Raw genomic sequence first — 22,865 nt, 5'->3', positions numbered from 1 at the left:
TCTTGGCTCATGCTAAAATTCCTGTGGAACACCTAAAGGGTTAACAGTTTTTAAAAATGAGTTTTGAACAGCTTGAGGGGTGTAGTTTGCAAAATGGGGTAATTTATGGGTGGTTTCTGTTATGTAAGCCCCTTAAAGTGACTTCAGAAGTGACTTGGTCCTTTGAAAAGTGGGTTTTGCTGTAAATGTGAAAAATTGCGCATAAAACTATAAGCCCTATTACGTCGTAAAACAATAAGGTTTCATTTTCAAAATGATGCCAATATGAAGTAAACATGTGGGGAGTGTAAATTAATAACTATTATGGGGGGTATCAGTATTTTTGTAAAAAGCAGAGAATTTCAAAGTTAAAAAATTGCCGATTTTTCCAAAATTTCCGAATATTTAGCATTTTTTTATATAGAAAGGTAAAATATATTGACTCCCATTTAGCACTGACGTGAAGTACAATATGTCACGAGAAAACAATCTCAGAATGGCTTGGATAGGTGAAAGCGTTCCAAAGTTATTAGCCCATGAAGTGGCACAGGTCAGATTGGCTTAGGCACTTGGGTACAAATAGGCCTAGGGCTGAAGGGGTTAATAAGCTACGTATATGTAAGGGCTATCATATCAAAAAATAAACTACAGACATGCATCTACCTAAAAATACCAAAGAGAATTAGTCACTCCGCTTGGTACCGATATCGTCAAATTTGGTTCTTGGCTCATGGACTAAATGAGACATCTCAGGTTTACTTTTTGCCTCCTCCCCCACACACTGACTGCAATAAAATGAAAACTGAAGAGCAATCACATTCATCTTTTTTCTACTCACGGTACTTTGTAATCACACAGAGTTCTGCAGAGATCAGTGAGAATATACTGTCAGGTCATAATTTTGTGGTGCATGTTCTTTTTTCCAGAGTTTTTCTCTGCCTGATGACTGCTAGATCATGGAGAGGAAGAAGTACACACCCCTAGAGACAAATCTCTGATAACACTCAGTTGGGCTTATCGTAAAGTTTAACCTAAACTTTCCAAGCCAATATCTCCACAAGGTAGAAGAGAACTAAAATCTAAAAATATACATATATTTTATTGAGCTCCGCAGCCACTATGCCATGATGTGAGCAGTTTAACATGCTCAAGCTGGTGAAACAACCCATTTAAATATCCAGATCATTTTATTTTTTTCCCAAAATTTTTTTGTTTTTGGTTCAATTTGTCCAAGAATTGTGATTCGGAACCAAATCGATTCATCAAAAATGTTAAGTGGTCCATTGTCTTCAACTGCCCTTAAATCACATGTACGACACCTCCTGGGCCTTATGCCATTTATTACATTTTACAAAACACAGTCAGCATAATTACAATTTCTTTCCTTCATGAGTTCTCTTATGTGTATCAAGATTACATTTTTGTATGAATCGTCTCTCACATAGTGGACATGAATGCGGCTTCTCTCCAGTGTGAATTTTCACATGTGTATTAAGACTTGATTTACCTATAAAAGATTTCCCACATTCAGAACATGAATACGGCTTCTCTCCAGTGTGAATTCTCTCATGTTCAGCAAGCCTTGCTTTAATTATAAAAGATTTCCCACATTCAGAACATGAATATGGCTTTACTCCTGTGTGAATTCTCTCATGTGTATTACGACTTGATTTACATGTAAATGATTTCCCACATTCTGAACATGAATACGGTTTCTCTCCTGTGTGATTTCTCTCATGTTGCACAAGACTTGTTTTATCTGAAAAGCATTTCTCACAGTGTGAACATGAATACGGCTTCTCTCCAGTGTGAATTCTCTGATGTAGAACAAGATTATTTTTTTGTATAAAACGTCTCTCACATAGTGAACATGAATACGGCTTCTCTCCAGTGTGAATTCTCTCATGTATAGTGAGATTTGATTTATTTGTAAAAGATTTCCCACATTTGGAACATGAATACGGTTTTCCTGTTGTGTGAATTCTCTGATGGTCAAGAAGTTGTGTTTTATGTGAAAAGCACATTTCACATTGTAAACATGAAAACAGTTTCTCCCCGGGGTGAGTTGTTTGGTGTACAACTAAATTTGATTTATTTTTAAAACATTTCCCACATTCTGAACATGAATACGGTTTCTCTCCTCTGTGACTTTTCTGATGAAAAACAAACGAGCTTTTATCGCTAAAACATTTCCCACATTCTGAACATGAATACGCCTTCTCTCCAGTGTGAATTCTCTCATGTGCATCAAGAATTGATTTATATATAAATGATTTCCCACATTCTGAACAGGAATATGGCTTTTCTCCTGTGTGAATTTTCTCATGTGAAGCAAGACTTGATTTATATATAAATGATTTCCCACATTCTGAACATGAATATGGCTTTTCTCCTGTGTGAATTCTCTGATGTTTAATAAGAGTTCCTTTGTTATTAAAGCATTTTCCACATTCTGAACATGAATACGGCTTCTTCCCTATGTGAATTTTCTGATGTTTATTAAGATACGCTTTGCCTGTAAAAGACTTCCCACATTCTGAACATAAAAATGGCTTTTCTCCTGTGTGAGTTCTCTGATGTGCAATAAGATTCCCTTTATCTATAAAGCATTTCCCACATTCTGAACATGAATATGGCTTTTTTCCAGTATGAATTCTCTGATGTCTAAATAGCCCAACTTTATATGTAAAGCATTTCCCACATTCTGAACATGAATACAGGTTTTCACCAGTATGAATTCTCTGATGTATATTAAGAGCGTATTTATCTGTGAAGGACTTCTCACATTCTGAACATGAAAATGGTTTTTTTCCTGTGTGAGTTATCTGATGTTTAATAAGATTCCTTTTATTTGTGTAGGATTTCTCACATTCCGAACATGAAAATGGCTTCGCTCCTGTGTGAATTCTCTGATGTACAATAAGACTCGCTTTATCTGTAAAGCATTTCCTACAATCTGAACATGAATATGGCGTCTTTCCAGTATGAATTCTCTGGTGTCTAATGAGCCTCCCTTTATATGTAAAGCATTTCCCACATTCTGAACATGAATACAGGTTTTCACCAGTATGAATTCTCTGATGTATACTGAGAGTGTATTTATCTGTGAAGGACTTCTCACATTCTGAACATGAAAATGGTTTTATTCCAGTGTGAAATAATTGATGTTTAATAAGATTCCTTTTATCTGCGTAGGATTTCTCACATTCCGAACATGAAAATCGCTTTTCTCCTTTGTGACTTCGCTTATGCATAACAAATTGTGATTTCTTTGTAAAGCATTTCCCACATTCTGAACAGGAGTATGGTTTCTCTCCTTTGTGCTTTCTTTGTGTTAAAAAATCTGAGCTTTTAGTAATTTGCTTGTCACACTGAAATCTTGTATCCACTTTGGCTCCTGGAATTGTGGTAACACTACGAGATGGCTCAGGAGAGGGTTCCTCATGATTAGGAGGATTATAAGAAAGTGAAGTGCTGGAAAGTTCAGGAGGTCCATGAAGGGTAAAGAGGTTTTCACCATTAGAGTGCTTCCTGATATCTTCTTTTTTACAGTTTAGTGATAAACCGCTGTTCTCACAAGAATTTCCTATAACGATGAAAGATGAAATGGATGTGATTTTTTTCAACAACATAAAGGGATTTCTACCTTTACGTTATGGAGCTCACGATGAAGACCATTGTCAGTGAAAGTACCAGTAATAAGGAAGACAACTACATGCTATAACATTAACACAATGACGGGTAAAGTGAATAACACTTACAAACTGGTGACATTGGCACAAGTCAGGGGTGGCAGAGATTAGACAGCAAATAGACAGTTCTTAAAGGGAACCTTTCATCAGGAGTTACCCCCTTAATGTACCACCAGTGCCATTCTCAAGATTCCCATCATGCCCTTAGTGTAGAAAAGAGTCCACGCAATTAAAAATGGAGCTTTAAAATTTCATAACCATATACAAATGAGATTGACTAATCAAAGTTGGCTCAACATCCAGGAGCAGTCGAGCTCCATGCACCGTAATCACGTCCTTAGTATGCCTCAGGGCATGATGTGAAACCTTAGAAGACTGCAATAGCATTGAAGGTACATTAAGGGGTTAAATCCTAATTACAGGCTCCCTTTAACGAGGACCTGTTGCCTGTTAGAAAAAAAAATTGAGTTAAATACGCTGTAAAAATCCCTGAGCTCTGATGATTCCTATGCTCTTTTCTGCATCACTCCCTTGCAGAGATATTCACATTTGCTCTTTCTGGAGCGCGCTATGTGAAATCTCTGCATTTTTCAGTCGTCTCTGGGGACATGCGATTTCTCCAGCCTTCACAGATGCTGCTAATCACAGCTTGGCAGCCTCAGACTGCTAGATCAGACGTTGATCTGTGATTAGCAGAATCTGGGAGGGGTGAAAGGGAATGTCCCCAGAGAAGACTCTGAAGAAGGCTCAGCTGGACTGCAGAGTAGAGATTTCACATGGTGCGCTCCAGAAGGAACAAATCTGAATATCTCGTCAATAGAGTGACACAGAGAAAAATGGAAAACAGCGGAAGTATCAGGAGAGCACAGGATTTTTCACAAGGTATTTAACTCAATCAATTTGTGGAGGAAGTGACAAGTCATCAATAAAGTTTGTGTGTTGGAAGCAGGAAAAAGGGTCAAACACCTGTAAAGTAAACTGGTTTACCCAGTATGCACTGTGGTCGATGGGAGAAAAAACAAAAAAAGCTACAGTAGCACAAAGCATTGAAATAGTTAATGCTAGATGGTTAGACTGCCCATGCTCCCCCTGTCCACCACTAAAAGTGCTTGTAATGGGCAAGTGAGTATGAGAACCGGATCATGGAGCAGTATAAGATGGCCTCTTCTAATGAATCACATTGTCCTTTCCATCACGAGGACTGCAGGCGATTATTACTAGTTACTATGACGCACAAACTCACCCACCAAACACCACTTGGAAACGCACGTCGGGTATTTGGTGGGCGAGTATGTTTACTATTACCGTATATACTTGTGTATAAGCCGAGATTTTCAGCACATTTTTTTTGTGCTGAAAACACCTCCCTCGGCATAACACGAATCATTGTCCAGAAAGCCAGCGGGGGAAGGGGAGAGGCGGAGTAGCGGCCGGAGCCAGCGGCTGAGGCACCGTGACAGCTGCAGACGCCGGCTAACAGAAGACATCATACTCACCCTCCTCATGCCGTTGCTGTATCTCCATCCCTGCATCTCCGTTGTCCCGGCGCTGACAGCTCTTCCAGTGCTGAGCGGTCAAGTGGTACCGCTCATTAAAGTAATGAATATGGACGCGTCTTCAATCCCATAGGCGTGGAGCTCATATTTATTACCTTAATGAGCAGTGCCACGTGACCACTTATCACAGGAAGAGTTGCCGGCAGGGTGGATAAAAATCAATGTTTTTTTAAAAAAAAATCAGATTTTTTTTATTTAAATCAGATTTTTTTTATTTAAATCAGATTTTTTTCAATAAACTGCTTTTTGAGGAAAATATTTTACCATCCAAAGGTTCTTCCATCATGAGATAAAGCTGAGTTGTTTAACTCAGTAGAATAAAGGCTGTATATGTGTAACATTCACAATGCCATGCTCTTCCAGAGGTTTCTTTAGGATTAGTGGCCAGTTTCTCTCCTATATTATCACAGACGCTCGCTTTACTTAGGCAGTTCTCAAAACTGAATTTGACTCCGCAGAGGTCCCAGCCTCTTCTTCACGGCAAAAATGTTACAACATGAACAGAGTTGAGAAAAAGACCTTAATCCTATTGTTCTACAAACCTATGAATACAGAATCAACCCCTTCAGTGCCAAGTCCAAGAAGTTAGACAATATGTTTCTGATTGTTTGGAGTGGAATAGATCTGCACAACACAAGAAGAATGTGAATCTAAGTGTGAGGAGGAGGAAGGGCAAGCAGACAAGAAAATGAAAGTGAAACTTTGAGCACAATACTGCAGCTTAGCCACAGACAGACAAGTCTGGATCTGTTTGTGTGTACGATCTGAGGTTTATTACATTCTTTCCTTATAATGGCAGCAGGCCGTAAAAGAGACCCAGTTTGGGAATATTTTAATGAAGCTCCTTCGCCTATCGGTAATGCAGACATGCGTGCAAAATGCAAACGATGCAACAAAGAGATGCAAGGCCTGGTGGCATGAATGAGGCAACATCATGAGAAGTGCAGTGATGAAGATGACCAAAGAAACACTTCTGAACAGGCAGGATCTTCAGGTTGGTAAACATTTTTATTGAATCCTATTTCTAAAGACTGAACTGTCGTGTGAGAAAAATTATATTTCTTATTATTACTGCATGTTACTGTCATTTGGTACAGTTATGAAGAAAAACAAATATTCCTTTTGGGGCAGGGGCAGTGATGTGTTGTGTACAATAAGCAGAAATTGTATAAATAATAAAATAACAGCATTGACTTTTTTTTGTTTAGGGGAATTCATGGATTCTGGAAACTATCCACCTCCAAGATCACCATCATCCCGTTCTACAGTTTCAGAGTTATCCATCCAGGATAGTGCTTCATTAGCAGCAGCATCATCATCAAACACCCACAGCCACATATCACCATCACCCAAAAGGAAGAAAAAACCTTTACCTCCTGGAATCACCATAGATAGGTTTGTGATAAGAACTAGCAGATTAGAAAAAGAGTTGATTGATGAAAAAATTGCCCAGTTTATTTATGCAACAAACTCTTCTTTCCGTCTGACTGAGAACCCACATTTAATTAATATGGTTCAGTCACTGAGACCAGGATACAGTCCACCCAGCAGAGCTGATGTTGTAGGGAAACTGCTGGATCAAGTGTATGACAGAGAAATGGAGCAATGTGCAACAGCTCTGGAGGGTAAAATTGTTAACCTAAGTATTGATGGGTGGAGTAATGTCCACAATGATCCTATTGTATGTGCTTGTATAACAACAGAAGAAGGTAAAGTCTTCCTTGCACAAACAACTGATACGTCAGGAAATGCACACACAGCAGAATACTTACAAGAAGTGGCAGTAAAAGCTATAACGACATGTGAACAAAAATTCAAATGTCTAGTACGCAGTTTGGTCACTGACAATGCTGCAAACGTATCCAAGATGAGAAGAGATTTAGAAGAGCAGGGAGGGAATACAAATCTGCTAATAACATATGATTGCAGTGCTCATTTGCTGCACCTCTTAGCCAAAGACTTAAGTGTTCCAGAAATAAAGGCTAATGTTGTTGAAATTGCTAAATACTTCCGTAATAATCATTTTGCTGCAGCAGCTCTGAAAAGGATGGGTGGAACCAAGCTAACTCTCCCACAAGATGTTAGATGGAACTCTGTGGTGGACTGTTTTGAGCAGTATATCAAAAACTGGCCTATTCTGATGACACTTTGTGAAGAAAATCGAGATAAAATAGATGGCACTGTCACGGCCAAAATCCTCAACATTGGGCTTAAGAGAAATGTTGAACATATGCTGAGCTTCCTGAAACCCATCTCTCAAGCTTTAAACAAAATACAGAAAAATAGCTGTTTTATTGTGGATGCTGTTGAAATTTGGAAGGAACTGAGTGAACACTTAAAAACAGAACTACACATGGACAGAATTAAATTACAAGCAGTAAACAAACGAATGGGACAAGCACCGACTCCAGCTCATTTTTTGGCAAATATTGTCAATATCCAATATCAGGGTCAAAACCTAAGTGCTGAGGAAGAGGAGTTAGCTATGACATGGGTATCCAGCAATCATCCATCTTTAATGCCAACTATAATAAACTTCAGAGCTAAGGGGGAACCATTCAAGAAATATATGTTTGCTGAAGATATTTTAAGGAAGGTCACACCAGTAAACTGGTGGAAGTCACTTAAGCGCTTGGATTTAGAGACTGTTCAAGTAATGATTTCACTTTTAACAGCAGTAGCTTCTTCTGCAGGCGTTGAAAGAATATTCTCTTCCTTTGGACTCATTCATTCTAAATTGAGAAATCGGTTGGGACCCAATAAAGCAGGAAAGCTTGTTTTTCTTTTCCAGATTATGAATAGGAACAAAGAAGAAGATGATGATGAAGATGACGACAAGTGAGCTACAGAGGACAGCAGGGACAGTAGTATTTAAGTTTTTCATGTGTCGGCTGGGCTGACAGTCTAAGTTTCTTAAAATATATATATATATTTTGTTTAGCCAAATTAGTTAACAAACATGGATGTTTGTTTAAGCAAATAACTGTAATGTTGTTATTGTTTCAGTTGAATAAATCTATTTAAATTGTTATTAAGGTCAGGATTATTTTTCTCCTTCCTAAGTACAACAGAACAGTGGTGTCCAAATATGAATGATTAACCCATTAAACTGGGGAGAAAAAAGTAATATAAAAAGTGATTCTAAAAATCTTCATCTACTTGCATGTTAAAGTAGCAAGAACTAGTTTAGGTAGAAACTTTGATTTAAATCACTGATTTACATCAAGCCTTACTGACTAGTGATTTAAATCGTGATTTAAATCAGTTAGATTTAAATCAAATCCACCCTGGTTGCCGGCGCAGGGACAAAGGAGATGCAGTGACGGCGTGAGGAGAGTGAGTATGATGGGGGGATGTGAGCCATGCATACAACGATGAGACAGAGGGGAGCTGAGCCAAGAGGGATTGGGGGAGCCATGCATACACCAGGGGGAGCCACACATGCCAGGACAGGACGGGGATAGCCACATACCAGGACATGACGGGGGAGCCACATACCAGGACAGGAGAGGGTACAATGCATACTCAGCTTATACTCGAGTCAATAAGCCTACCCAGTTTTCCGTGGCAAAATTAAGTGTCTTGGCTTATAGTTGAGTATAAACGGTACCCATAATATGTTCTGTAATGGTTTGTGACTCATCTGTAGGTTACAGTATGCAAAGCTCTATAATCTCCATTACTATATGGTCAGTCATTGGGTGATCACATGCTAAATCATGTGCATTAAGTATATATTTTGTCTATTCCTTCATTATGTATATGCAAATTGCCTCTTCAGAGATGAAGAGGACTTGGACTCTATAGCACCACCTATTGGAAGCAGCAATCCTACAAGTCACCATCGACCCTTTAATGGGCCTTGAAATGTGACTAAGGCTACTTTCACACTAGCGTCGGGCTCGGCCCGTCGCGGTGCATCGGGCCGAGGTCCCCGACGCTAGCGTTGTCTCCGCCGCACAACAGGGGCAGCGGATGCATTTTTCCAGCGCATCTGCTGCCCCATTGTGAGGTGCGGGGAAGTGCGGGGAGGTGGGGGCGGAGTTCCGGCCGCGCATGCGCGGTCGGAAGAAGCGGACCGTCGGGAGCAAAAAACGTTACATGTAACGTTTTTTGCTCCCGACGGTCCGCCACAGCACGGCGCAACCGTCGCACGACGGTTGCGACGTGTGGCAATGCGTCGCAAATGCTAGTCAATGCAGAAAAAAAGCATCCTGCAAGCACTTTTGCAGGAAAGACCAGAAAAAATTGGATTGCATGTCCAAAAATTATTATATCAAATTTTATTAAATTACACAAATGACAAAAAACGGTAATTAGTTCTTACCGGTAATTGTATTTCCAGGAATCCACCTGACAGCACCATTGGAGGACGTCCTTCTTATCCGCAGTGGGACAGGAACCACAAGTTAAAAGGACCCTCCCCACTCCACCCACCAGTGATTTTCTAAGTACCACATCTGGATGGATGCAAAAAAGAGAGTTTATTTGCAATTACACACCAATGTTACATCACATTAGTCAGTAGTAAAAGTTTGCAGTGGGAGGGAACTAGTAGTGCTGTCAGGTGGATTCCTGGAAATACAATTACCGGTAAGAACTAATTACCGTTTTCCAGTCCACCACCTGACAGCACCATTGGAGAATACCAAAGGATGTTTAGCTAGGGTGGGACTACTGCATGTAAGACTTTTCTACCAAAGGCTAATTGGTCTGATACGACATCTAATTTATAGTGTCTAGCAAAGGTAGAAAGACTAGTCCAAGTCGCCGCCCTACAGATTTGCTCAGCTGAGGCTCCCCCCTTCTCTGCCCATGATGTAGAGATAGCTCGTGTTGAGTGGGCCCTAAGAGTGTCCGGGGGATCTTTCCCTTGGTTTGTATATGCTAGGCTAATCATATTTTTAATCCACCTAGCAATGGTTGATTTTGCTGCCTTGCAACCCCTATTTGGACCACCGTATTGTATAAATAAGTTAGTGTCCCGTCTCCAGCTTTCTGTCGCCCCCAGGTATTTTAGAACAGTCTCCCTAACGTCAAGGTTATGGTAGACCCCTTCTTTTGCGTTTTTAGGGTGTTGGCAGAAAGAAGGAAGGATTATTTCCTGATTTATATTGGTAGATGATACTACTTTGGGGAGGAAAGCTGGGTTATGTTTGAAGACTATTCTGTCGTCAAAGATCTGAAGATATGGGTTCTGGATAGAAAGAGCCTGCATCTCCCCTAGCCTTTTAGCCGATGTGATGGCAATTAGGAAGGCAGTCTTAAAGGAGAGATTGGCTATGTCCATATCTTCTGACAGCAAGTAAGGGGTTTTACACAAAGTGTTAAGGACCAGGTTTAGGTCCCAAGGAGGAGTTGATTTCCTCACAAGTGGCCTCATTCTCTGTGTGGCCCTGGAAAATCTTGCTATCCAGGGATGGGAGGCTAGTGATGTATCAAAAAATACACTAAGTGCTGCAATCTGTACTTTTAGAGTACTAGGCCGAAGGCCCTTGTCAAATCCGAGTTGTAGGAAATCGAGGATTTTAGGGATATCTGGTTTTGAAGTATCCACATGACCTTTTCCCAAAAAGGAACAATACCGCTTCCAGATCTTGTTGTAGATCGCCGAAGTCACCGGCTTTCTGCTTGCCTGGAGTGTGGTAATGACCTCTTCTGACAGGCCTCTGGATCTTAGGGTTTGCCGTTCAGGATCCAAGCAGATAGGTGCAGAGAGTCTGGATTCTTGTGGAACACCGGACCCTGAAGTAGAAGGTCCTGCCTGTTCGGTAGAAAGACTGGTTCTTCTGTTGACATCCTGGACAGTAGAGAAAACCAGCTTCTTTTCGGCCAAAAAGGAACCACCAGGATTACAGTTGCTCTCTCGTCTCGTATCTTCCTGAGTGTCTTCGATATCAGAGGAAGAGGTGGAAATGCGTACAGGAGGCCTTCTCCCCAATATTGAGACAAGGCGTCTACTCCTGTGGCTCCATCTAGAGGATTCAGAGAAAAAAATGCTCTGACCTTTGAGTTTGACCTGGCGGCAAAGAGGTCCACCTGAGGTGTGCCCCATTTCTGGCATAGACCGCTGAATACTTCCGGGTTCAGTTCCCACTCTCCGGGATGTACCGACTTTCGGCTCAAGAAATCTGCTAGCTGATTCTTGGCACCTTCCAGGTGAACTGCCGAGATGGATTTGACAGATCTTTCTGCCCATCTGAAAATCTGGTCTGCTAAGTGTTGCAGTGGTGGATGTCTCGGACCTCCCTGGTGTCTCAGAAATGCCACTGCTGTGACATTGTCGGACAGTATTCTCACGTGTCTGTCTTGGACCAATGACTGGGCCTGGCCCAACACTTTCCAGATCGCATACAGCTCTCTGAAATTCGATGATCTTGCCGCAATCTGAGGAGTCCATTCTCCCTGGTAGTATGTTCTTCCTATATGACCGCCCCATCCGTATTGACTGGCGTCTGTGGTAACCGTAACACAGGGATCGAGTACCCACGGTACTCCCTCTCTCAGGTTCCTCGGTGTGGTCCACCAGGTTAGGGATCTCTTCACCGACGGAGACACAAGCATCTTCCTGTCTAGGGAACTCTGTTTCCTGTTCCAGGATCTTAGGACTTCTTTTTGCAACTCCCGCGAGTGGAATTGGCTCCATTTCACACAGGGTATGCATGCTGTCATGAAGCCAAGTATCCTCATTGCCTCTCGTATGGAGGGGGTACTTCTTCTGAATTGATGATGGATGTGCCTGATCAAGGCCTCTTGTCTGTCTTCTGGTAAGAAAGATGTTCTTAGATTGGAATCCAAGATCATCCCCAAAAATTTTATTCTGGAATTTGGGACCAGGCAGGACTTTTTCCAGTTCACAATCCACCCCAGCTCTTGTAGGATGGAAAGAGTGAACGTGCAGTCTATCTTGAGGAGTTTCTGTGATTTCGCCATTATCAGGAAGTCGTCCAGGTATGGGACTATGGTCACATTCTGATTCCTCAGATAGGCCACCACTTCCGACATCAGCTTGGTAAAGATCCTGGGCGCTGAAGCAAGCCCGAAGGGGAGACATCTGAACTGAAAGTGATGTACAATCCCTCTGTTCATTATGGCAAACCTCAGGAATTTTTGGTAGGAGAGGTGTATCGGGACATGATAGTATGCGCTGCTCAGGTCTAGGGTACACATTACCATGTCTTTGTCTATTAGAGGCGTCGTGGATCTTATAGATTCCATCCGGAATCTTTTGTACCGGACCCATTTGTTTAATGGTTTTAAATTTATAATCGTCCGGGAGTCCCCGGACGGTTTCTTTATTGAAAATAAATGGGAATAATGGCCTTCGCCTCTTTCTGAGATGGGAACTGGCACAATCGCTTCTAATTCCAACAGCTCCTGGATGTTTGTCCACATGGAGGAGTCGGAGAGCGGGCAAGGTCGGGTTACTACAAATCTTTCTGGGGGACTGCCGGAGAATTCTAATTTGTATCCCTGTGCAATTACTTGTAGAATCCAAGGATTCTGGGACACCTTCTGCCAACCCCCTAGAAATTTCTGTAATCGACCTCCCACCTTTATGTCATTTATTTGACTTTGGTGTACCTGCACTAGGGAAGATGGAGTCTCTACCTTTTCCACCCTTGGGATAAGACCACCTCCCAGTCTTCCCTTTCCCCTTGTAGTCTGTCCTCTGACCAGGTCGGGACCTACGAAAGGGCTGATATTTTTTGGTATTCTCCTCAGGGAAACCCTTCTTTTTATCTGAGGCCTTTTCTAGAATATCGTCTAGAATTGGCCCAAATACTTTATTTCCTGAGAATGGGATTCCACACAATTTATTTTTTGACTGGAGATCCCCCGACCAGGTCTTTAGCCATATGGCTCTTCTGGCCGCATTAGACAGGGATTCGCTTCTAGCCGCAAATCGTACAGATTCGGCAGAAGCGTCTGCCATAAAGCCTGTTGCGAGTTTGAGCAATGGCAATGATTTAAGGATAACCTCTCTGGAAGTCTTGGCTTTGAGGTGATCCTCTAAATCGTCAATCCATAAGTGCATTGACCGGGCTACGGAGGTTGCCGCTATATTGGCCCGTATTATTGCCGCGGAGGACTCCCAAGTTCTCCTTAGCAAACCGTCTGCTTTACGATCCATAGGATCTTTTAATGCGGAAGAGTCCTCAAATGGGATTGAGGTCTTCTTCGCCACCTTTGCTAGTGGGACATCGATCTTGGGTACTTCATCCCACACTTTAATGTCCTCAGGGTTGTAGGGCAGACGAAGTCTAAAGTCCCTGGGAATCACTAGCTTCTTCTCCGCTTCCTGCCACTCTTCCAGGATCATGGAACGGATGTGGTTGTTGACGGGGAAGACTTTTGTCACCTGGGCATGTAATCCGCCAAACATCTCGTCCTGGATCGAGGTTTCCTCTGGTGTTTCTTGCAGCTGCATGGTGTTACGTGCAGCATAAAGAAGTTCATCTGTTTCAGCTGCGGAGAAGAGATATCTCTTCCCCTTGCCCACAGATCCGTCTCTTTCTTCTTGTCAGAATCCTCCGAAACCTCACCCTCGGAGGAGGGGCTAGACTCCCTTGGCCTCTTCCGTGAAGTCTGCGGTTCTGACTGAGCCTGGGAAAGATTCAAGTTTGAGATAGAAGCCTGAACCTCCTGTCGAATCATGGTTCTCATGCTGGATAGCAGTGCCGTCTGCTCATCACCCACAATCTTAGATGTGCACGATCTGCACAATGGTTTCCGCCAATTTTCTGGAAACTTAGTGGCACAAATCGGGCATTTATTCTTCCCTGATTTTTTCCTTTCAGTTGTGGGGATGGAAGGCTCAGCCTAGGGTAAATAGACATACGTGCTGTAAGTGGAGGAGCAGGGGGGAGGGGTGGGCTTTGTGGTATGGCTTTTACATAGCCTACTCACGTGCCCCTGAAGCTGGTCAGTCCCCTCAGGTCTGGTAGTGTCCTCCATGAGGATAATAACACCATATAGCCGTGTACACCTTTGTCAGGATAGCCGGCGGAATATCGACCCCCATAACATGTTTATATAGGTTTTTACCTGGTTGATCCTGCCTCCTTACCGCGCCCCGCGCGGTCGACCGTGCTGAAAGGGGCCTTCCTGAAGGCCGGCGCCGCCGCTGGCATCCTCCGGTCCCATGCTCGCCGCGACCGGAAGTGACGCGGCCGCGTGTCCTGGAGCCGGCAGCGGCCGCCGCACAGAGAGCCCTCGCCGAGAATGGCAGCGGCCGCATGCAGGAATGGCCGCCGCTCCAGCAGACAGAAACGGACCTTGGCCCCAGGAGCAGCGCTACACTGGGGAGGCTGAGGGACCCCCCATCGCAGGTATCAGCCGCAGATATCTTGCGGCGGGGAAGGGAAAGGCTGGGCCCCCCGATCCCCACCATCTGCACAGCACCGTCGGAGGCTACGTCTTGCAGTTCCTATCCGCAGTGGGACAGGAAAAACACTGGTCGGTGGAGTGGGGAGGGTCCTTTTAACTTGTGGTTCCTGTCCCACTGCGGATAAGAAGGACGTCCTCCAATGGTGCTGTCAGGTGGTGGACTGGAAAACATGTATCACAATACTTTTATAAACATGTACATAAGAATTCAGACAAAGGTAGGTAGCACAGACCAAAAGAACAGTGCTGTCCACTAATTGATGCCATATATACAAAAAGTCACATGCATAATGCAAAAGATAGAGCGGGCACTGAGTCTAGGATCATATGGGGCCGTATAAGAAAGTGCAGTTAGCCCTGTACACAGGCTCGTATATTCATTATTCATACAGTCACACCCATCCCTATCCTCTTACCCAGATGCTGGCGTCAGAACTGGACGGCACCGTTGCCCCAACGCGCGTTTCGCGTCAGCTTTGTCAGGGGGCGGTGCTGCTAGGTGTCTGGCGCTACTATTTATAGGGACCCCGATATAGAGTACTCTATCCACCTGTGGCGGCGCATGTTCGGATATCGCCACGCCAGGAACTGGATGGCAAGCGGCATCCAAGATGGCGCTGCGGTCCACAGCTTCGTCGCGATGACGTCACTGCACCGCGTCATCATACGGCACCGCCCACAATGCCCCGGGACTAGGCAACAGCGAGCATGCGCATAGTGGATACAACTGAAATATACTCATCTGACAGGACACTACTATCGATCGCACATACTCCCAAAAGAAACCGCATGATGTGAGGGAAAAAGACGAAAAAAGCAAAAAAGCAAGGTGAATATCAGGGGGCATCTATTAATTGCAATATCCCCGGAAAAAAAAACCCCACTATTATTAAAACAACACAAAAAAATATATGTTGTTTAAGAATTAAAAGGGGGAGGTGACAGCATATTTAGATAATACAGAGACACCATTTAAGTGTGTACATTAAATACTCTAAAAATCAGATATAAAAAATACAATTGGTGACTAAAAATAAATAAAACCACTAACACAGTGTTAACAGCACATGCATTATGCATGTGACTTTTTGTATATATGGCATCAGTTAGTGGACAGCACGGTTCTTTTGGTCTGTGCTACCTACCTTTGTCTGAATTCTTATGTACATGTTTATAAAAGTATTGTGATACATGTTTTTTGTCATTCGTGTAATTTAATAAAATTTGATATAATTATTTTTGGACATGCACTCCAATTTTTTCTGGTCTTTCCTGTAGCGGGAGTGTCCTCTTCTCTATAATTGTGTCTCCTATGTAGGCTCCCCCACTGGGGTTGTGAGCATGTGGGAGAACACTAGACGGTTACTTTTCATCTTGGGTTTTATTAAGCACTTTTGCAGGATGCGTTTTTTCGGTAAAACGACGCATTTGCGACGTATTGCAGTTAACGCTAGTGTGAAAGTAGCCTTAGGATAAAAACCAAATTCAAATCTCAATTTGCAGAAAAGGTGTTTCAGGTTATTTGCCATCATCAGTGCAAAGTATGAGAACTGATTTGGTTAGGTGAGAGGCTCTGGACTGAGGTCTAAGGGGTAAAGGTTCTCCTTGCGGAGACTCACATACCGGCTCTGGCATGTGTTTTCATTGTGTATATAAATGTTGTCCTATGAGTGGTACTGTTTTTGCTATTGGGATTTCTACAGTGGCTCAGTCACCTATTTGTCCTTGTGTCTGTACTTTGGGATTTTACTATATGTTTTTTATATTTTGTATTGAATAAAGTTAACATTTTTAATCAACCAGTGTTACAATTTCAGGCACATTTTTAAGTTTGGGTTTTTCTATCTTTTAGTGAAAGAATTGTAGCTGTGCATAAGGCCGGGGACACACTGGTGCGAGATACGGCCGAGTCTCGCTGGTAAAAAGCAAGCAGTGGCACTGGCACTCCGGAGCGGAGCATGCAGCTCCATGTATTGCTATGCAGCTGCACGCTCCGCTCCGGAGTGCAGGTGCCACAGCTTGCTTTTAACCAGCGAGACTCTGCCGTATCTCGCACCAGTGTGTCCCCGGCCTTAGCCAGAGATTCAACCACATTTATATTTCTGTGAAGTCCAACAACCTCCCTTCTTAGGGCTAATAATAAAAGTAATACTGCTGTTAGCAGCACTTAGGGAGAGATTGTGCTGAAGGGATTGTGTAGGACAGGTTAGGGGGAATTGTATGTCCTTTATGCTGCAACTGATACCAGAAGCCCTTATCAGCGCTAATAATATTATTTTTGTTCTTAATTCTGCAAATTGTTCTAAGCAGGGAAATATAATACACCATTTATACTGCACTTGTGCATCAAAAGCTACAGCCAGACTTGGTTGGATTTCAATAGCATCGCCATATTTATGCTGCAGTCTTATACGTCCATCTCAGGTGTGCAAATTTGCCTTGCTTTCTAACAGAATTTTTTTTGAACAGTGAAATTTCATACAGCATTTAGTGTGTTACAGTAGGGTCTCAAAACCCACCACAAAAGACATTGTTTAAAAAAAAAAAAAAAAAAAAATCGCATTGCTGTATTTATACTGCTGTCTCATGCGTCCATGTCAATTGGGCAAATTTTGTTGGCATTGTAATACTGCAACTTGGTTTGAGCAGTGACATCTTATATGGCATTTATCATGCTACGGTTCGGCCTCAAAACCCCAAAAAGGAAATTGTTAAAAACATTTTTTTTTTAACAATTTCCTTTTTTCAGGTGGTGGTGGGGTGTTGAGGTCCAAGTACAGCATGATAACTGCTGTATAAAATGTCACTGCAGAAAAATATTACAGCATTATAATGCTGGCAAAATGTTCCCGCTTCAGATAGACGTAAGACTGCAGTATCAATATAGTAATGATTTTTTTTTTAACAAACAATTGTATTACTATATTGATACTGCAATAGTACAAAAAAGAAAGACCTTGCATTGCTATATTAATACTGCAGTCTTATAAGTCCATCTGAAGCAGGCACATTTTCCTAGCATTGTAATACTGTCTGAAATGTTTTCTAAACAGGGATATATCAGACGTAACTTAAAATGTGCAAGGTTCGTGGTAAGCGACAGGGAAGTGAACAAAGTGGTGAGTGCGGAGGCCGTGGCATGGGCAAGGTGAAACTGTACCTGCTGCAGGAGCACAACAAACACACATCATGTCGATTTAGTTTCCTGTCCCACTTTGTAGAAGGCTGTGGGACAATACTCTTGAAACCAGACCAGTGTGAAAAGGTTGTTAGATGGATAGCAGAAAAAGCTTCCAGTCCCAGTAGCCATGATTCTGGACCACATAATCCTCACCCTGATCCTCCTTCCTCCCACCATGCTGAGTCCCCGGAGACAAGTGATCCCACAACATGGATACTTAAGGCTACGTTCACATTTGCGTTGTGCGCCGCAGCGTCGGCGCCGCAGCGCACAACGCAAACAAAAACGCAGCAAAACGCATGCACAACGCTGCGTTTTGCGCCGCATGCGTCGTTTTTTTCATTGAATTTGGACGCAGCAAAAATGCAACTTGCTGCGTCCTCTGCGCCCCGACGCGGGCGCCGCAGCGACGCATGCGGCGCAAAACGCAAGTGCGCCGCATGTCCATGCGCCCCCATGTTAAATATAGGGGCGCATGACGCATGCGGCGCCGCTGCAGCGCCCGACGCTGCGGCGCTGGCCGCAAATGTGAACGTAGCCTTAAAGAGCTGTTCACATTTAAATTTATAGATTCTGGCCTCTCACCCTGCCCGTTTCAAGCAGGACATGTAGTGATGCTCAAACATTTCAGCAGCCACGGATAAAAGAAAGCGATGGTGGGAAAATGCAGCTACTGTCACAAGAGGTGGATGATGATGAGACATAACTGCAAACAAGTGGTGTTGTTACCTAAGTCAGGAGGAGAACCAGGGTGCTGAAGTAGAAGATGAAGTGGTGGATGATGAAGTCACTGACCAAAATGGGAAAATCAGTGGACAGTAACGCATAGGGGAAGGGATCCACAGCACCACAACAGGCAGGAAGAGGCAGGAGGGTGGCCAATGACTGAAGGTGGGCAAGTGATCCCCAGAGCACCAACAAAGGTGAAGTTGCCAAGCCAAAGTTAGGTGTTTGCGAGTCTGCCGCTTTTGTTAACAGTTCAGTTAACCCAAAAAAGGCCATTTGCACCATCTGCCATGCCAACATCAGCAGGGACAGCACAACTACCAGTCTGACCACCACCAGTATACTTAGGCACATGCATGCAAAGCACCCAACTACTTGGGCAGAACGCCAGGTGTTATGACCCCAATGGCAGAGGGTCTCAAAAATCATACCAAGTCTGCAAACACAAAAAACCAGCTCATAGGGCAGTGGTAACTGGGCTGACCATATATCTAATCCTAGCACCACAAATAGCAGCAGCCGGGGAACGTGCCTACGTTGGTTCTAGACGTCTCGCGCCAGCCGGAGAACTAACTAACCCTAGAAGGGAAAAGATAGACCTTTCTTGCCTCCAGAGAAAAGACCCCAAAAGTTGGATACAAGCCCCCAACAAATAATAACGGTGAGGTAAGGAGAAAAGACAAACGTAAGAATGAACTAGATATTTAGCAAAGAGAGGCCCACTGACTAATAGCAGAATATAGTAAGATGACTTATATGGTCAGCAAAAACCCTATCAAAATTTCCACGCTGGATATTCAAGAACCCCCGAACCGTCTAACGGCCCGGGGGAGGACACCAGCCCCCTAGAGCTTCCAGCAAAATCAGGAATCACATTTAGTACAAGCTGGACAAAAAATAAGAGCAAAGCAAATAACCAAAAAACAAGGAAGCAGGACTTAGCTTAATTTTGCAAGATCCAAGACCAGCAGACAGGAGCAAACAGAAAGGAACTGATTACAACGATGCCAGGCACTGGACTGAGAAACCAGGAAGTTTATATAGCAACAACCCTGGACTAACGACCCAGGTGGGTGCCAAACTGAGGAAAGACAATCCCAGAGTCATATCACTAGTGACCACAAGAGGGAGCCAAAAAAGTCTAATTCACAACAGCCAGGGTCCAGAAACAGTGTCTGCGGGTGACACCACTGCTTCTTGCCCTGTTCTGCATACACGCCAATCTCCTGTCCATGATACACATGCTTGGAATACAAGCCTTGAATGATACAATTTATTTATTAGAAACAGGATTAACAAGAAAAGAGGAGGTGTTACATTGTACGTTAGAAAAACATATATATCACCACAGAAATCAAAGCTTTAGAGACTGGTAGCTCTGTAGAAACTGTTTGGGAAGGAATTCAAGGAGAGAAGAACAGAAAGGACACTATTGTAGGTGTTTACTATAGGCCACCTGGACAGACTGAAGATATGGATGTCACAGGAAGCCTAGGTGGGCAAGAGCTAATAACCCGGGCCCCTGCAATTTCCCTCAGACTAGGGAAATCCTGACTGACCCTCTCCTAGAGTTTACACTGATGGTATGCATGTCTAGGCCGCCGCCCTCACCCTATCTCCTGTTTCAACCCTAGGCTGAAACCACCACCCACCACCCAGTGAAGAGATAATACACCAATACCCACAGTTGGCACAGACAAGGATAACTGAAAATATGAACCAAGCCGCAGTCACTCCGGAATACACTATAAATGTGCAGGGCAAAACAAATACAAATATAGGAAGGAGTAAATAAGACAAAGGGAAATACACCACCAGATACGATACTCCAACTCCTAGCTCACCACTCCAGACTGAGATAACCAAGCACTAGACAGAAGCTATAATCGGCGACGCCCAATGTTCAGAAGAACTATTTAAAGGCAATGGGCTTGGCCCAGCTTCCAATCCGAGCACCAGCTAAATTAACCCCGGACCAGCTAGACAAAATCTAGCTGACGCCACTGAGCGCATAGTGGACAAAAGCGGAATTACCGCTGTCTGTCAAACGCCCTGGTATGAACAGCGTCCGACATGACAATGGATGAACTCTTTTCACATCAGATGTCTCAGTTCTCAAAAAAGTATGACATAGTGATCATGGGAGATTTTAACTATCCAAATATTTGTTGGGAATGGGTCCAGAAATTCTTATCTTCCCTCCCTGGCAACTATCTTTCAAAAGAAAAAAGACAGAACAAGAAGATCTGCAAACTTCAACCTAACTCTTAGAAACATGGAAGAAATGGTTGAGAGGTAAAGGTGGCTGGGAATTTTGGAGGCAGCGATCATGCTATCATGCTAATTTTGGATTACAAGAGGAGGAAGACCAGCGAGGACTCAGAATTTAAGGTTAGAATTCAGAAAGGCAGATTTTAATGGACTCGGAAAGAGGGAAGGAGAGGTCCAATGGCCAGATGTTCTAAAGGACATAAATGTCCAAGACAGATGAGAGATTTTGCTAAATGAAATTCTCACTGCACAATTAGTAACAACCCCAAAAAGAAGAAAGAATTGGAAGCATTTAAAAGAGACCAGGATGGATGAACACAGAACTTAATCACTTGTAAAACAGAAATGTATATCAAATGGAAAGAGGGGGGCACATCTAAAGAAGAATATACTGCTGTCTGCAGGGAATGCAGGGCAAGAGTTAGATGAGCTAAAGCCAGTAATGAAGTTAAGCTTGCAAGGGATATCAAAAGCAGCAAAAAAGGATTTGAGGGGTATGTCAAAACCAAGAGAAAAATAAAAAAATGCTATAGGATTTTTACAGGCTGAAAAGGGTGAAGGGTCAAAAATGAAGTTGAGAAGCCAAACTTTTAAATTAGGCCAGGTTCACATTGCGTTAACAGCAGCCCGTTCAACACATGCGTTAACGGGCTACTGTTACGGCAAGTGACGATGTGTCACATCGCTAGCACAGATAGAGCATCTGCTAGCTCTGTCTGCGCTAGCAGTGACGGACCCGGAAAAGCTGCAGCCCGCGTCCCAGGGTCTGTCACTCAATGACGGCACACCGCTAGATCACGCCCATTGTGGGCGTGCGCTAGTGATGCGTCCGACATTGGACTCAATGGCGGCGTTAACGGACTACGTTACACGGCGTTATGACGCGGTGTAACTTAGTCCGTCTAATGGACGCCAAAAACGTAATGTGAACCTGGCCTTAATATTGTGCATCTGTGTTCTCTAAGAAAGCAATTTCAACATCAACTGATCTTCACGGTGCCATTGAAGGAATTAAAAAAAATATACACTATCCATAAACAAATCTTTTTATTTTTATATAAAGCTAACATATTCCGCAGCGCTTTACAGTTTGAACACATTATCATCGCTGTCCCCGATGGGGCTCACAATCTAGAATCTCTATCTATTTTGAATGTGGGAGGAAATCGGAGTACCAGAGGAAACCCACGCAAACACGGGGGAACATACAAACTCCTTGCAGAGGTCCTCAGTGGGATTTGAACCGAGGACCCCAGCACTGCAACGCTGCAGTGTTATCCACTGAGCCACCGTCCTGCCCACCAAAGAGATGGGAAGGGAACACATAATTTACATCTCCTGGTCCATATTAATTACATCCTAGGGTACTGAAGAGATTACAGAGGAAACTGCAGAACTACTAGCCAGAATCTTTGAAAAATCCTGGAGAAACAAGTCATGCCAGACTAATCTATTTTCCTTCTTTGATGGAATCACTGACTGGGTGGATCAGGGAAATGTGGTAGATATAGTATATCTCGACTTCAGCAAAGCATTTGATGAAGCATCTCATGCTATCCTTATTGAAAAAATGTCCAAGTATGGGATTGAAAGGCTACGGTTAGGTGGATTCATAACTGGCTCAGTACTAAAAGAGTGGTAATAAATGGCTGTGCATCCAATTGGAAGCGTGTTTCAAGTGGGGTACCACAAGGCTCTGTCCTGGGCCCAGTGCTCTTCAACATTTTAATAAATAATCTAGCTAAGGAAACTGAAGGTAAACTAATAAAATTTGCAGATGAAGCAAAACTAGGAGGGATAGCTAATACTTGAGTAGACAGAGAAAGGATTCAGGAGGATCTAGATAGACTTAGGCTAGGTTCAGATTGCGTTAGGGCAATCTGTTTACAGCTAAGCGCTAGCGGATTGCGCTAACGCAATGTCTTTTTCGGGGTCGCATTAAACGTCCCCGCTAGCGCAGATCCCCGATCTGCCAGAGCGGGGAACGGACCTCGGGCCACAAAAGAACGGCACATCGCTAGCACGTGCCGAAAATGGCACGCGCTAGCAATGCGCGTTATCATTGCTGGC

The 22,865-nt window shown here is 43.3% G+C and overlaps 1 protein-coding gene across 12 annotated transcripts in view; it reads right to left on the bottom strand.

Moving 5' to 3' along the window:
- Window positions 1-1,019: 1,019 nt before the first annotated feature.
- LOC143793498 (uncharacterized) overlaps window positions 1,020-22,865 on the bottom strand; it is a 301,418-nt gene continuing 279,572 nt past the window's right edge. For 3 of the 12 annotated variants that reach the window (XM_077280528.1, XM_077280520.1, XM_077280530.1), the window contains one exon: window positions 1,021-3,565. In XM_077280528.1, the coding sequence (XP_077136643.1) occupies window positions 1,350-3,565 (2,216 nt within the window). In that variant the 3' untranslated portion in view covers window positions 1,021-1,349. Of the gene's footprint in view, window positions 3,566-22,865 lie in introns of all 12 variants that reach the window. The other 9 variants (XM_077280529.1, XM_077280527.1, XM_077280526.1 and 6 more) reach the window with 8 other exon arrangements.

The sequence above is a fragment of the Ranitomeya variabilis genome, chromosome 1 (genome assembly GCF_051348905.1).
Source record: "Ranitomeya variabilis isolate aRanVar5 chromosome 1, aRanVar5.hap1, whole genome shotgun sequence".
Classification (NCBI taxonomy): domain Eukaryota; kingdom Metazoa; phylum Chordata; class Amphibia; order Anura; family Dendrobatidae; genus Ranitomeya; species Ranitomeya variabilis.
This window is presented reverse-complemented; position numbering and strand designations above follow the sequence as displayed.